At 39.3% G+C, this 14,066-nt stretch overlaps 1 protein-coding gene across 1 annotated transcript; it reads left to right on the top strand.

Moving 5' to 3' along the window:
• The first annotated feature begins 285 nt into the window (after positions 1–285).
• On the top strand, positions 286–4,957 carry nts (neurotensin). Its single transcript, XM_063480940.1, has 4 exons — positions 286–553; positions 1,824–1,885; positions 3,950–4,153; positions 4,564–4,957. The coding sequence occupies exons 1-4, from the start codon at positions 493–495 to the stop codon at positions 4,705–4,707; spliced, it is 471 nt and encodes a 156-aa protein (XP_063337010.1). The 5' UTR covers positions 286–492; the 3' UTR covers positions 4,708–4,957.
• Positions 4,958–14,066: the final 9,109 nt, after the last annotated feature.

The following is a 14,066-nucleotide window of genomic DNA, read 5'->3' as shown; positions in this document are numbered from 1 at the left end:
CATTCATGAGGGGAAATAACCACATCTTCCAATCCTTGACGCAAAAACCTTTCACGTCATGATGCTGGAGTGTCGTCGGATGAAACATCTGATGACACAGTGACATGAGTGAAGAGATGCCATGAAGGGAGAATGAGTGGGATGTGGTAATGGGTGGGAAGGTGGGGATGGAGATGTGTGTCTGTGTGGGTGGGGTAGGGGGGGGGGGCAGATGCTGTGACATCACTTTGGCTCTTATATACTCAGGGAATGGAGCCCACTGTGCTTCACATCCCAGCAGCAGAAAACTGCTTAGTGTGTATAGATCTGAAGAAGAAGAACAAGAAAAAAACAAAACAGCAGCTTCACTAAATTTTGTCTCCAGCCTCTTTTTGCCTGTGTCTGACCCCTAACCTTATGGACTAGATTCCTCCTCAGGTGAATTCTTCAGTGTGGGATCCTTTTTTTGTTCTTTTGGGGTATTTCTTTTCAGATTTTTTTGTTCTGATCAAGATGCAGACACAGTTGGCGTGTATGCTTCTCCTCTGTTTAACATGTGGTGCACTTTGTACAGGTAAGCACTGGTGTTCTTTCAACAGGTTTTCTATGCAGAACTTTATGGATTTATTCACAAAACAGGTGCATCATACTGAAATGTTGCATGTGCATAAAAGAAGGAAAAAATACTGCAAATATTTCTGAAAAACCTTGAATGGCAAAGTTGGTTAAACAGGATGGTTTTGAGTTTGGTCCTTTAGATTAAATACTGAAATAACCTGCAGTTGAAATGATTTATTCTTTAGGGAAAAATCAGAGAATGGCGTGTGACTTCATGACATAGCTAACTTTTAAACCTTGGTTTATTAAAAAAAATAACTGTATAAGTGAAAATCTTAATTTTGCTCAAGGATTACAGCTCTCTTAGGCTACTATAAAACCCCTTTCCCCCTCAGAGATCAATTGCCTCTTCCAATCTTTCAAATCCATGCATAATTTGTGCTTTGTTTAACTGTTAGGGTGCACTGGGACTCAGGCTGATCAAGAGTGTCACCTGTTTTAAGCTTAAAAGTGGCCATAGTCACACGTGAATATGGGCTTTTATGACAGTCTCATTTCACCTCTTCCAAACAAGGCACAGCAGAAAATACTATTAATGTAACTATTAATGTAACTTACACTATTGTTCACCTTCTTTGTTTGATCTTATGTTAGGGAAATGAAACTTAATTAGTTTCATTTATTTTACATTAAATGCAGTTTACACTGAACTATTTCCAATACTCAAAATCCATGAGAATGGATTGTTACTAGATGATAGTTACTTTTGGATCAATAAGCAAATAAAGGACAACTTTTATGCGTGCGTGCACACACACACACACACACACACACACACACACATATATATATATATATATGTATATATATAAAACACACACACACACACATATATATATATATATATATATATATATATATATATATATATATATATATATATGTATATATATGTTATTTATATTTAATTCTTAAATATAAATAACATTTCATTGAGGACTGAACTAAACTACACTCCAAAAATATTTATGCCCAAAATACTGACTTCTTTAAGTAGTTGGATTACATGTCATTTTTTTTGTTATGTTGTTACATAAGTAGAATGTAAAACATTAAATTTAATGGAATCTTTTCAAATGAAACTGATTCAGTATACATTTAGATTAGACCAAGTATATTTGTTTTAATTATATTGACTTATGTTAATGAGGGCAAAAATCTTTTGTTTTGTGTTTTTATTTGTGTGACATCTGAATGTTGTAAAGCTGTTTTTCTGTAACTGACAGATGTTGACCAGGAGCAGCGAGCGCTAGAAGAGGAACTACTCAGCAGTCTCTTCACTTCCAAGGTATCTGGTCTTTTTACATCTGTGATATCAGAGACTGGAAAGAAAAGCTTCATCCTGCCGGGTCGGTCTCTGACCTCGCCGATAAAGGCTTTCCAGGTGTTCTTTCATGAAATCTACATCCACGCTTCAGTGGCAACCTCAGCTTGCGGTTGTGCTCATGCTGAGTGGGAGATAAATAATTTACCACAAGAGGCTTTTTGTGCCACTCAGGGTGCCTGAGCATTTACTTTGTTTTTTTAAGTCGATTGGCTCTTTTTAAAAGTGTATCCAGTTCAAATGTGCTCAGAAAAATAAAAAATAATCACCTTTCCATTTGCTGCAGTCCTTTGAAACGAGGAGAAAATAAGAGCTGAGATTGGGCATTCTAATTCAGTTGTAACTTTGAGCTTTTTATCACATTTATCTGATGTCTGCCTGAGGCTATGCAAAGATCAGGTATGAAATCAGTGAATGTGGAACCAAAGGCACGCACAGACGGATGGCCGATCCTAATAGGATTCAGATGGACCTGGCAGTATAGTTACGACACATCTTTTACCCTTCTTGCTGATGAAAAACCGCGATGCTCACACGGAGACATGACGGTGACAAATCAGCCATTTGATTCATGGCTGCCGATGCTCAGAGGTTGCTCAGGGGTGATGATTGTAATAATAACTTGCTGCATGACTGACAGACTGCTCAAGAGGCTGGAAAGTGCAGTATGGTGGAAGATAGACCTATTTGTGGCTCTTTATCTACACACTATATATTTGACAATAAAATTGACTGATATACTCCTCCCTTCCTTTCATCTGATTAGATACCACGGTTAATGCTCCATTGTGGTTTTTCATTCTCTACTGAATACAACTAAATTACCTTCCTATTACTCTGCATAGTGAGTCACTGACCTCTGTGTTCAGTGTTGTTAGTTGTTCCGATGCTGGAATTTAGATTGAACTTTTGCTGTAACTGCTTTAGCGTCTCTATAAAATGCAAGTTTGTGAACGCTAAAGAGCCCAGGAGACTAACGTTAAGGTAGAAATTTCCAGTGAAGCACCACAATCTTTCATATGAGATTACAGCACAATTGCATGGCCACACTAACTCAGCTAGTTTGTCTTTTGTGCACGGGCAATTTCCAAATGTCAGCTGCTTATGTTTGATCCTGACGCTTGTTCATTTGACGCCACTAAAGCTTTTATCCACGTCTCCTGCCTGGCAAACAAAAAGATTTTTTGTCTTTATATTTGAGGATACTGTATATAAATGATGACCCGAGTGAGCCTCCCTGACACTGACATCTTTGACTGCAACATGCACGTGACAGCCAGTACACGCAGAGGACTCTGGGGGCTCCTTACCATCTCACTGCAATCTAGAGACACTAGATTATAACTCAGTAGTCTGCACTTAAATGAAGTTACGTGTGGCTGAAAAGTTCACTCTGAGTGCATGTGTCTTTAAGAAATAATCGGTGCTTAGATTACATTGTAAAAGTCTCACATGCAGAATCCTCAGTGCCCTTTTAAAGGAACTGCCTGAGTGTTTACTGCTGCAAATGCAAAATGTACAACATTAAAACACTGAGTGAGACTAAGGTGTAGATCACAATATTGACTGTGTTCTGTTTGCTCAAAAATAAGCTATGAAAGGAAAAATATCAAAATGATTAAGTCAGATCGAGGTACCGAATCAACAGTTTGGCTGAATTTTAAAATTATGGCCACAGTTTGTACTTACAGTGTTGTGGACGTGGATTGAGTAATAGCTGAAAATCTCATTTTTCAGTCGGATCATTTCTGTCGATATAAATGTTTCACGAGAGAAAACAATCCCCCTTAAACCAAAAAGCTTCTAAACCACCTGAAACATTAGGCTGTTAAATTGTTTGCTTTTCACTCTCCTCTTGAGTGGTCAGTACAGTTTTCACTTCACCCAAGTTCACAAAATACACTAAAACACCAACAAAAATATTGCTCAAAGCAGGAATCTGATGAAGTGATGCACTCTGAGTGTTAAAAACCCAACCATTCAATCCATTTAACTGTCTCATCCTGGTATCTTGTGCCCTCTGTGCAGATGAAACAGAATAAGCAGAGTGCCCCCTATTGGCGCGTGTCTCTGGCCAACCTCTGTAAGATGCTGAGCGCCCTGCGCCAGGAGGTGTGGAGTGGCGAGGAGGAGGACGAGGATGGTGGTCTGAAGGAGGGGAGCCTCCAGCTGCTGGATGAGATGTACAACTTGCAACACATCTGCCGAGTACTGCAGAGCCGGGAGGAGAGGGTCAGACAATCATCTTTAACTTACTTTCTTTTGCTGTGTGGGCTACTTTTCAAATAACAACAAATTGCATAAGCACAAGCAGATATTTACTGGTAAAATCTAACTTTCAGAGGTTCCACTAGCACCTTGCATAAATTATGGATAGCTAAGGAAATTCTCAAAAGTCCTAATCCCCTACCTAAGCTACTTGTTGAGAAGAAACTGTCAACCAAAAGCCCAGTCAAAACAAATACAGAGACTTGTGTACATACACACTTACTCACTCACATCGCCAGAACACACAGGAGCATGTGTATTCTCCCCTAAAGCAAACACACTTCATTAAATCTCCCCCCCCCCCCACACACACACACACTCCCTCATGTTGTGTGACACTCATCCTCTGCTGTGTCTCCCTTCACTCCTCACAGCTACTCCAAGACTCTCTAGAGTATTCAGAGGAGAACAGCGACGCTCCACTGAAACGAAAGTCACCCTACATATTGAAGAGGCAAGTGGGGCACATCACTAAGACTCGGCGGCCGTACATCTTAAAACGAAGTACATTTTACTGACACCCCAGAGACCGCAGCACCATTTTAAGGGACCGGACCACATATTTTGTGCAATTATGTGATTGTGTTTATTTTCTGTCTTCTTGTAGATGCAATCTTTTTTTTTCCTGTTCCTTTTTATCCAATCAGACCCTTTGATTGTATGTCCAACAGAGAGGCCTGTCTTTATTCTGCTCCTGAAAATAAAATCCTTAGCATCAAAGAAAAATAGTGTATCTCTGAGAAACTGTATTTATGTATGCTATTTATTCACTGCTAAATAAATCTATTTTGTTTCAGAAATTAAAGGATTCATGATACAAAACCAGCGCAATGTGACAATCTGCTTTTTCTATTTATGTAACGACTTAGCTAAGTTGTGTCATATTTCATCCTTTATAATACCTAATTAGCATTCACAGGATCACAACGTACAACAAATTACTGCTCCGACCAAACAAAACCAGGAGACATGGCAGTTTATGTCTCCCTAAGTGTCACCAGTAGCTTCAGTCGGTTTAGCACAAACTCTCCAAGTCTCTGCAACTCTACTTTGCCATGCATGGAAGCACAGAGTTGAAGCAATACTGTTCAACTGGTTGAAAATTGGTTACTGCAAAGGCCACAGCATATTATTCACCTTCATCATTAATTCAGTCCCACTGCGCCCCATGGATAGAGGTTTTGTCATCTTGGAAAAGATCACTCTCATCAGCATAGAAAAATGTCTCTGTGGACCCATACTGTGAAATCAAACTACTCCCACAGCATAAAACCCAGGATCTAGTAGCGGTCAAAGTTCATATTTTCGCTTTAATTTCTCATCTGTCCTCATTCTTTCTCCACTTTAATCTCAGTGAACACAATTTAGTTTAGGACTCAGTACTTTATTGTGCATAAAACTGTGCATAAAGATAAGATAAAGGTTATCTTATCTTTATGCACAATTGGGCTGCTGGATCCTAAATATGGATTGATATGCACTTAGAAAAATCCCAACAAATTAGAAATGAAACACAAATAGTGCCTAAAATGTTAGCTATGCTTAATCATTTTTTAAAAAAAAGCACAAACATGCTGCTGATTTTTGGTCTTCCATAAGACCAAAAAGATTATTCTATATTTCTTAGTATGGAAATATAGAATAACCTTGTTCTTTAGACATCCATTCTTATGTATAATAATGCAATCTGCAATCTTGATTTATGTCTTTTTTTGTTTGGAATTCAAATCAAATCAATCATTTGTACAAATATCAGTGATGGAATTTTAACTATCCTAAGATACATTTATAATTTGGAAAAAAATAGTAGACTTTGCCGGTAGCAGCATCGTTGCAATGTAATTTATTATTAACAGCGTTTGTCTCCTTCATGAGTGTTTTTCAACAAGAACTTTTATAGATTGGTGAAAAATCTATAATATAATGAAAAACAGCCCAATAAATGCTGCCACTCTTTGACTGGGGATCCACTTGCAACTACAGTCAGGTCTGAACACTGATGCCATAATGATTTCTTGATGTTAAAATTCAGCTTGTGGCGCCTTTAATGTCAACACATTGATCTTAATAGCATGTGCTATGCTGAGCATTTTTCAAAGGAGCACTGGGGCCCTTTGACTTCAGCAGATGAAATACACCTTTACTACAGCAAATGAGAGGTCTTGGCCTTAATAAATGGCAGTTTCCTCTCTAAATCAAAAAGCTTTGGTGTTCTTTGAAACTTGGTTCTTAACCTTGACAGCCAAAGCACTTGGATGACGTGCAACACACAGGCAAACACACACTTGGGAAGGCTTCATCTTGTTGCCTGAGAGAGCAGGTGATGTGAGAAGATTAGATTTGGAGTTTGAAGCAAAGGAAAAGCTGTTTTTATTCAAAACAAGTTTGGGCCAAACAATTAGGTACAAAGGATTTCTTTGCTCTACAAAAGTTTTGGTAACACTTTTTGAGATGAAGGTAAGTGAGAAATCAGGCACAAAAAATTCATGTTACCATCAACACCTGATATTTCACCTGAACTCAGTCCCCTCAAAACATGCTTACAACACGTAATCCCGTAGGAAAAAGAATCAAGAAGCAAAACTGCATTTCTAAGAGGGACAGCTATGTCCAGCCTTGCTGATAGTAAAGGGTCATACTTGGGTATGGACTTGTTATCTCCTTAAAAAAAAGCATTTCGGATAACAGGGATAATCCCCAGACCTCGATGTGGTCATATTTCAGTGGAACCATTTCTCTGTCAGGGAAAGGTTACAAGAAAATCTTCAAATGTAATTTCTCAATTTTTGAGTACCTAAAAGGAAAATGATGTTCACCTCCTTTGTATTGGGGTGACAGCTGAAATCTCAGAGACAGATAGCTCAAAGTCCCACATGTGAAACGAAATCTAACTGTACTCCTGGATACAGGTGGATGTCAAATTTCTTTTTTATGATATTCACCAACTGAGTTCATTCGGTATCTTTTTCTGAATGTAACACAAAAAAGGTAAAAGGTCCCCTGAACTTAAAATACATCGCTGAGATGAAATAATATGCAGCCATCATTGTTCTAGCTTTTCATTCACTCCAGTTACTGCAGGTATTTATCAAGTCAGTTAGTTTTAAAGCTGCCATTTAAACTTTCTCACCAAAATTACTGCCGGCGCACCTTTAAACCAGGTAGTTCTGCACAGCTGAATGCCCCAGAATGTTTCAAATAGCTCCATTTGAATACATCAAATACATCAGGTGTAACAAGGAAAGGTCAAACTTTGCATGAACAAAGGTTAAAAATATATCATATAGACAACTGTCATTATTATTCTTTTCAAGTCAGTGGCCACCAACAGTGTATGCGCCTATCACGGGCAGTGGATGGCGGTGTTGTGTAACTACTTCAGATTTACTGTGTGAATAGCTGCTGTCATAGAAATTCAAGTATACCTTCAGGGGGAACAGTCACATATCAAGAGAAAAAAAAGAAAAAAGAAAGAATAGTCACAAAATCTTTGTAGAAATCTGCATCATAAAGTGAGAGCATTGGAATTTTTTTGGTCAACTTTAAATTTTAACAGAAAAGTATATGCTGTTTAAGAAAAACTGGAATGATAATTTTTCACATACTATGACACGTCAATGAAAACACATTTCTGTAATTGTAGTTGTAGCTTTAAACTGCAACAAGTTTTGTAGCAGGGCAGTATTGTGGTGTTTCGTGGCCTCATAGCCTCACAGCTGTTAACATCTGGAAATCAGTTAAGTCTACAACCATGCTTATAATCTTATACTTGTTTGGAAAGACTGTCAATATTCTGTATAAACAAAAATGTTCAAAGCTTAACAAAATAAGTCAAATCAATGCAAGAAATGACCCTGTGATATTACGTTCACTTGCGACTTACATTCAGCAACACATTATAACTGCATGTTTATCTTCAATGAAACTAGTGAAAAGGTCAAAGTAATCTGTTGCTTTGCAGTGTTTCTTGTTTGTGTTGCGATCAAGGAAACCTTTTAAGTGATTTAGCTGTGGATATTGTAAAACTAGGAGTTCAAAAAGCAATAGCAATATCCTGCAGGCTTTTACCCATCATAATACATAATAACAGATATTATGATTATATTAAACAGGTCTGTTTCTTGGTTTACTACACTCCAACCTAGCTTCAGTCAGGAAAAATGTATTTCAAAAGATGGATTGTAAACAAATCAAAATGCTTCATTTTGTTAGTTGTGCACATGCATGTTCACTACCAGCAGATGGCAGTACATTACAAAGCTAATCCAGACCACTTGCTATACTGGTGTGGGAAGAGGGAAGAAGATAACACCGACGTTTCAAGACTGACCTTTGGTTCTTCTTTAGTAATAATTTCCTGCTTAAATAGATTTTAGTCGGAATCCTGAAATGGTCATTTGATTTTAATTCAGTTCTATTCAGTTAATTCAGTTTTATGCATATAGTGCCAGGTAACAGCAGTAGCCATTTCAAGGCATGTATGTTGTGAGATACAAATCCTGCAATTATTAGAAGGAGAAGTCTAACAATCACACAAGAAATGAGTAAGAAATGTGCTTAATAAACAAATGTTGTCTTTCTCCAGTGATTACTACAACTGTTTCATTTTAATCACATTCTGCAACAGTATACTTCCAACTATTAGGAAAGAATGAGAACTTTATTTCAGTGTCAAATAGAGCTATACAAATTCTCTTTAGATTGGTACTGTTACATCAAGCCTCATAAATGCTACAGACACTTGACTGCTGTGCAGTGCCATGAAACACTATAAGGCTGACAAACCTTTATGGGCCCAAATGCTTGACTCTTGGGGCAGGAATAAACTTTAAAACAAGCTTTAATGCTCCTTGGTCCAGAAAATTACAAAGTTCCAAATCCAAAAGATAACAAAGAATCCAAACATCCCAAACACGCTTGGGAAACTCAGAGAAATCAGAGCAAGGGAAACAGAGAGCAGCGTGGATGACATGACAAAGGCTGACGGGAAGGCTCCACAATATATACACCACAAAAAAAAAAAAGAAAAGAAAAAAAGAGTGGCGAGCAAACATGAGGGGAACACAGCAGCTGCCATAAGGCGAGAGGCGGGGTACACCCTGGACAGGTTGCCAGTCTGTTGCAGGGCTAACAAATAGAGACAGACAACCTTTCTCAAATGTTTCAGAATAGAAAAAAATAAATGTGGATTGGATTTTTAGCTTTAATATAAAGATAAAGTACTATGCAAAGGCTTTTGGCACCTCAGATGTTCAGATTCTTCATGTAATTGTCTACAGGAGGTCACTGACTCGAGATATACAACCAGAGTCATACACTATCTTCAACTACAAGAACAAGGACTCCTGTAACAGAAGTGTGGCGGCTGACGTTAGATAGTTAGAGAGCTAAAAGCTAAACACTTTCAGAAACTGCTTAGAAGAACCTCTGCTGTTTAACAACTGGTAGATTAAAGCTCTTTCATTTACATGCATTTGAAATCATCCTTACTTGTAGAGCCCAAACCTTTCCACGGTATGGTGCACAGAATTCACTCAACAATAAATTGGCCAATTTAAATTTGGAAAATTAACTAGGAGAGTAAATCGGCAGTTATTTACTTTAACACTCTCTATTTACTCAGTATTGGGCAAACATATGTGAGGGTGCAGCTCTGGCTTTACAACAAGCCTCGCGCTGGAGGAATGCTATTTATCATTATCTCAACATCAGAACAGATCTGTCAGTTTTTGCAAATTTGCAGGCTGCCTCAGCAGATGTCTATCAATATAACGACTCTTGTGACCCTGAAAAAGTTCAGGCTTAGTACGCCTCCCACATCCACGGGACAAATTACACCCTGCGTGAATTAATTCAACTCCATTAAAAACCTTCATCGACATCTGCCGCTGCAGCAGTGCTCTGGCCTGCTTGTCTTGGCCTTTCTCCAGCCGAACGCCTCTTCAATTTAACTCCAATTTGGAGTTGGTGAATGTTGGCTGACAGTTTGAAGCTTCTCACTGGGATGCTGATGGGAGCGTCTTCACTCCTTCTAAAGGAAAGTCATTCTCTCATCTGGACAGCGTTGCAAATTGCGTAAAAAGCCAGTCCGATCAAGATAATGGCTTGTGAAGGAATGAGATTAGCTTCCTTTGTAAAAAATCTGATTGTGTGAATGGGACAGTGGCATAACAAGTGTGACCTTGTTGCAGGGGCCATCGGAGAAAGTAATTAGGGATTGCATATGGGCTGCATTACCGAAGCCTTCAGCAAGGGCAGTGAAGGGAGAGCCATGTCAATGCAGTTTATTGTCACAGGTAAGGCTGTCAATGTCAGTTGTGAATAATGCTCCCTGGTTAGTTAGACAGCAGACAGAGACAAAGGGCAACAAAAAAAAAGGCTTAAGAGACTCAGTTCGGCGTTCGCCACTACTGGAGAACACAAACAAAATGCCAAGTCAAAAAAACCCCATGACATTTATTTAAGTTAACATAACAGAGGCAGTCAGAACCTTTAAGGGTTGACCTATAGTTATGCATTACTCCCAAATAGTTGTGGCAGATGGCTGGCAGGGGCTTCTTCCTGTTAAAAGGGAGTTTTTCCTTCTCACCCTTGCCAGATAGGTTTTTACTGTAAGCACCTTGAGGCGACGACTGTTGTGTTGTATAAATAAAACTGAATTGAATTGATGTTACTAAGATGTGCTAAAATGGGATTAGGAGCTTTAATACTTAGGAGAAACTTGACACTTGACATGACTGACATGATTAGCAAGACAATGATCCCCCCCCCCACCCACCCCACCAAAAAAACCCAAAACCAAACAATATTATATTTGTTATTATCTTTGTCTAATATTAATATATGTTAGATGGTCTGAAACATGTAAATGTGAAAACGCTGCAAAAAAACTGAGAAGTCAAGAAGGTGGCAAACACTTTTTCATGACACTGTTGGAGTAAAGGGGTAACTGCCTGCCAGAAATGCCTGATATGTTTGTTTGCATGCCTGGATAACATATTACCCAGGATGTCTTATATGTCTACAACTATCATATGTCTATAACTAATTAAATATTTATTTTAAGCAAATGTTAATCGAATTAAGCAGTTCACAGATAATGAGTTTTGAGCTTTAGGCAGCCATGGGTATTTGGCTTGGCAGAGTGTTAATCCGCTCTTTTTTGCAAGGATAACACAACCAGGGTCTACTAGGTACGGTTTTCAGTAAATGTTCTTGCTAATCTGACTTGAGTTAATTAAACAAAGGCTATTCTCTGTTTCTTTGGTAATTGTCAGTAGCTTATCAGAATGTCCTTTCACATATTCTGATAAAGGAAACCAATGGACCTCACCCATTCAACTGGCTTTTCTATTCCTGGTGTTATTGCTAATGAAACAAGCAAATTGGCAATGTATATGCATTCTCCATAGAACTACAGCTATGGATACTGTATGATCACTGACACAGTTTCATAGTTCACCTGTATAATTATGCCAGTACCACACATAAGTCGCTGCTGAACAGGGCAAACTGAACCATCACCTTAACAGCTACAAAGGCGATACCAAACTAAAATAATGATTGAAACTGCCATTCACTGTAAGTGTAAGGCTCAAGATGTGCTCTCACAGTAAAAGTGTTGGCAGTAACATAGTCTCTCTAACTCCAGAAAAGTTAAGTAAATATGACACTCTCCTCCCCAGACTTGATATTCTGTGCTGCAGAACTATTTGTTATCTCATGGCTAAGACAGCTGCTGGTTATTGCAGAGTTCTCTCGCTACTTTATGATAGTCTCTTTCTTTTTTGTTCTTTTAACACTTGTTATTTAGAGAAGGCTACAGCGTAGGTGTTCAGAAAGGGCTATATTACATGGCTTTCAAACCATCAGCGTTATCTCACTTGCACCTACACAAGCTCTCTCACAATAAGACTTGATTTTAAACATGTAAGCTAATGTCCCTGTGTGGTTGCTGTGACACTGTTTGTGGATCTTATCGTCCTCAAAGAAGAGATGATGGGACAAGACGTTGTTTGTCAGGTGACAGTTAAAGCAACAAGCCCCACTGCAGCACTGCCGGCACTGCGGGGCGCTCCACTGGAGCTGGTCAGATCTCATCTACATCGGTCTGACATTGCTGAAACACATGTTTACATAAGCACACATGCATACACGTGGTTGAATTGCTTCCTGTGCATACATGTACGCCATTGTGTGTGGAAAGGCATTCACAAGGCTGATTGTCACAGACAGATCCCTCCACTCTGCGGGATGCCCTGGCATTATAAGCAGGCTTCATGAATAAGACAAGGATCAGTAATTGTTTCGAGGGGGAAGAGGGACATGCGGTTGGTGCAGTGGGTCTTCAACTGGCTGATTGTGTCACTTTGACTGTCTATGATAATTATTAAAATGACCCCCCCCCCCCCCCCCCCCTCCATCCTCAGTCACACTGGTGGCATTGCAAAAGACAGTAGCGGAGCTGTTATTGCTTGTCCTTCAGTTGAAAAGATCTGGTTGGCCAGAGAACTGAGAGCTTTTGTTCTGAAAGCTGAAAAATCTGGTGTCCAGCCTGTGCGATTTTAAGCTTTGCGCCCTGGGAAATGTGTTATCTAAGCGGCGCATGCAAGAAACCCTGACATTAATCTTTAATTAAGGCCTTTACAATTTCGGACGACATGCCTGAGAGTGTGAGAGTTACTGTAGTGGATAGATATGAGCAGTGGGGAGGGCCAGGAAATATGTTATATCTTGTGGTGAGCTCATTTTGTCTCATCAAAGTCAAAGCTCTGTTGATCTGCCAAAATATTGCCTGGCTTTTTAAAATTTATTTATTTTTTTCCTTTTTCTCATCTGTTTGGCTAATCATGAGGCACACTGTGAGGTAAGCTTGTCACTGAGGAAGCTTTTTTTTGTATCATTTGAGAAAATAGATAACAATCCCCAGAGGTAATAATAGTGAAACGTGCACTGTGCTTGTCTGTTTTCTACACAGTGCTATAAGTTCTACCATGAGGGTCTTCTGATAACTAAAATGAATTTTTTTTGCACTTCTTCTTTTTCATTTTGTTTTTGGTAATTGTTTGTGTATCTCTTGTCGAAAGAGCCAAGTGATAAACCTGCTGGTAAAACCAGCATGCCACTGAAGCTGTTCTTGTGTTGTGACAGCTGCTGCCTGTGTGATGTTCCACAAAAAGTCCCCAAGACACAACCTGTTTCATCCTGGCAGACAATTCACATGAAAAAAGACAAGTCTCATATGAAACGAAATGGGACTTAGGTAATTGTTTTGATTACTCCTTTCCCTGTTCCCAGTTGGATGAAAGCATTACAAAGCTGAAAGTGAAGGTTTTAGGGAAGAGGAGACTGAGGAAAAGTAGCAGCACATCTCCCTGCGGCAAGATTTATTCGCTGGCAACAATGAGAGACAGATGGGAGGGTGGTGGTGGGAACAGGGGAGGGGTGGGGGTGGGGGGGTCACACCTTTGTGAAGCAAAGCAATTGGGAGCGATTAAACTCTCATTCGCCGTAGGGACTATACACTTTGAGGCAGAAGCTGGCTCCAGCAGCGCCTGCAGCACAGTCCCTTTTATCTCCACTCCTCAAGAAGACCCTGTAAATGCCATGGGAGTTGTTAAAGGGAAGCACGCAGTGTTCTGCTGGGCGGGTTCGTGGTTAATGTTCAACATCATGACGGCAAATGAAAAGAATTTTTTTGAGGTTGCCTGCCCTTGCAATGGATAATCTATGCAGTGAGATTGTGGCTTAACCCATGTAATTAAACTCATGACCTACACAGTTATATGCCGTTACTTTTTTTTTTTTTCCCATGTGTGACAGTCAGTTCCTCAACTGGTCACTTGAAGTTTGCTCTAAAAGTAAATCAACCCCTCCA

Source organism: Pelmatolapia mariae, linkage group LG7, assembly GCF_036321145.2.
Source record: "Pelmatolapia mariae isolate MD_Pm_ZW linkage group LG7, Pm_UMD_F_2, whole genome shotgun sequence".
Lineage (NCBI taxonomy): Eukaryota > Metazoa > Chordata > Actinopteri > Cichliformes > Cichlidae > Pelmatolapia > Pelmatolapia mariae.
Note: the sequence above shows the minus strand (reverse complement) of the source record. Positions and strands in the feature narration are given on the sequence as shown.

What these genes read in the sequence shown, in the direction of transcription:
- nts (XM_063480940.1), top strand. Translation starts at nt 493, where the DNA reads ATGCAGACACAGTTGGCGTGTATGCTTCTCCTCTGTTTAACATGTGGT. An exon ending in ATGTGGTGCACTTTGTACAG is followed by an intron (nt 554 to 1,823) that starts GTAAGCACTGGT and finishes TGTAACTGACAG; the next exon opens with ATGTTGACCAGGAGCAGCGA. An exon ending in GCAGTCTCTTCACTTCCAAG is followed by an intron (nt 1,886 to 3,949) that starts GTATCTGGTCTT and finishes CCCTCTGTGCAG; the next exon opens with ATGAAACAGAATAAGCAGAG.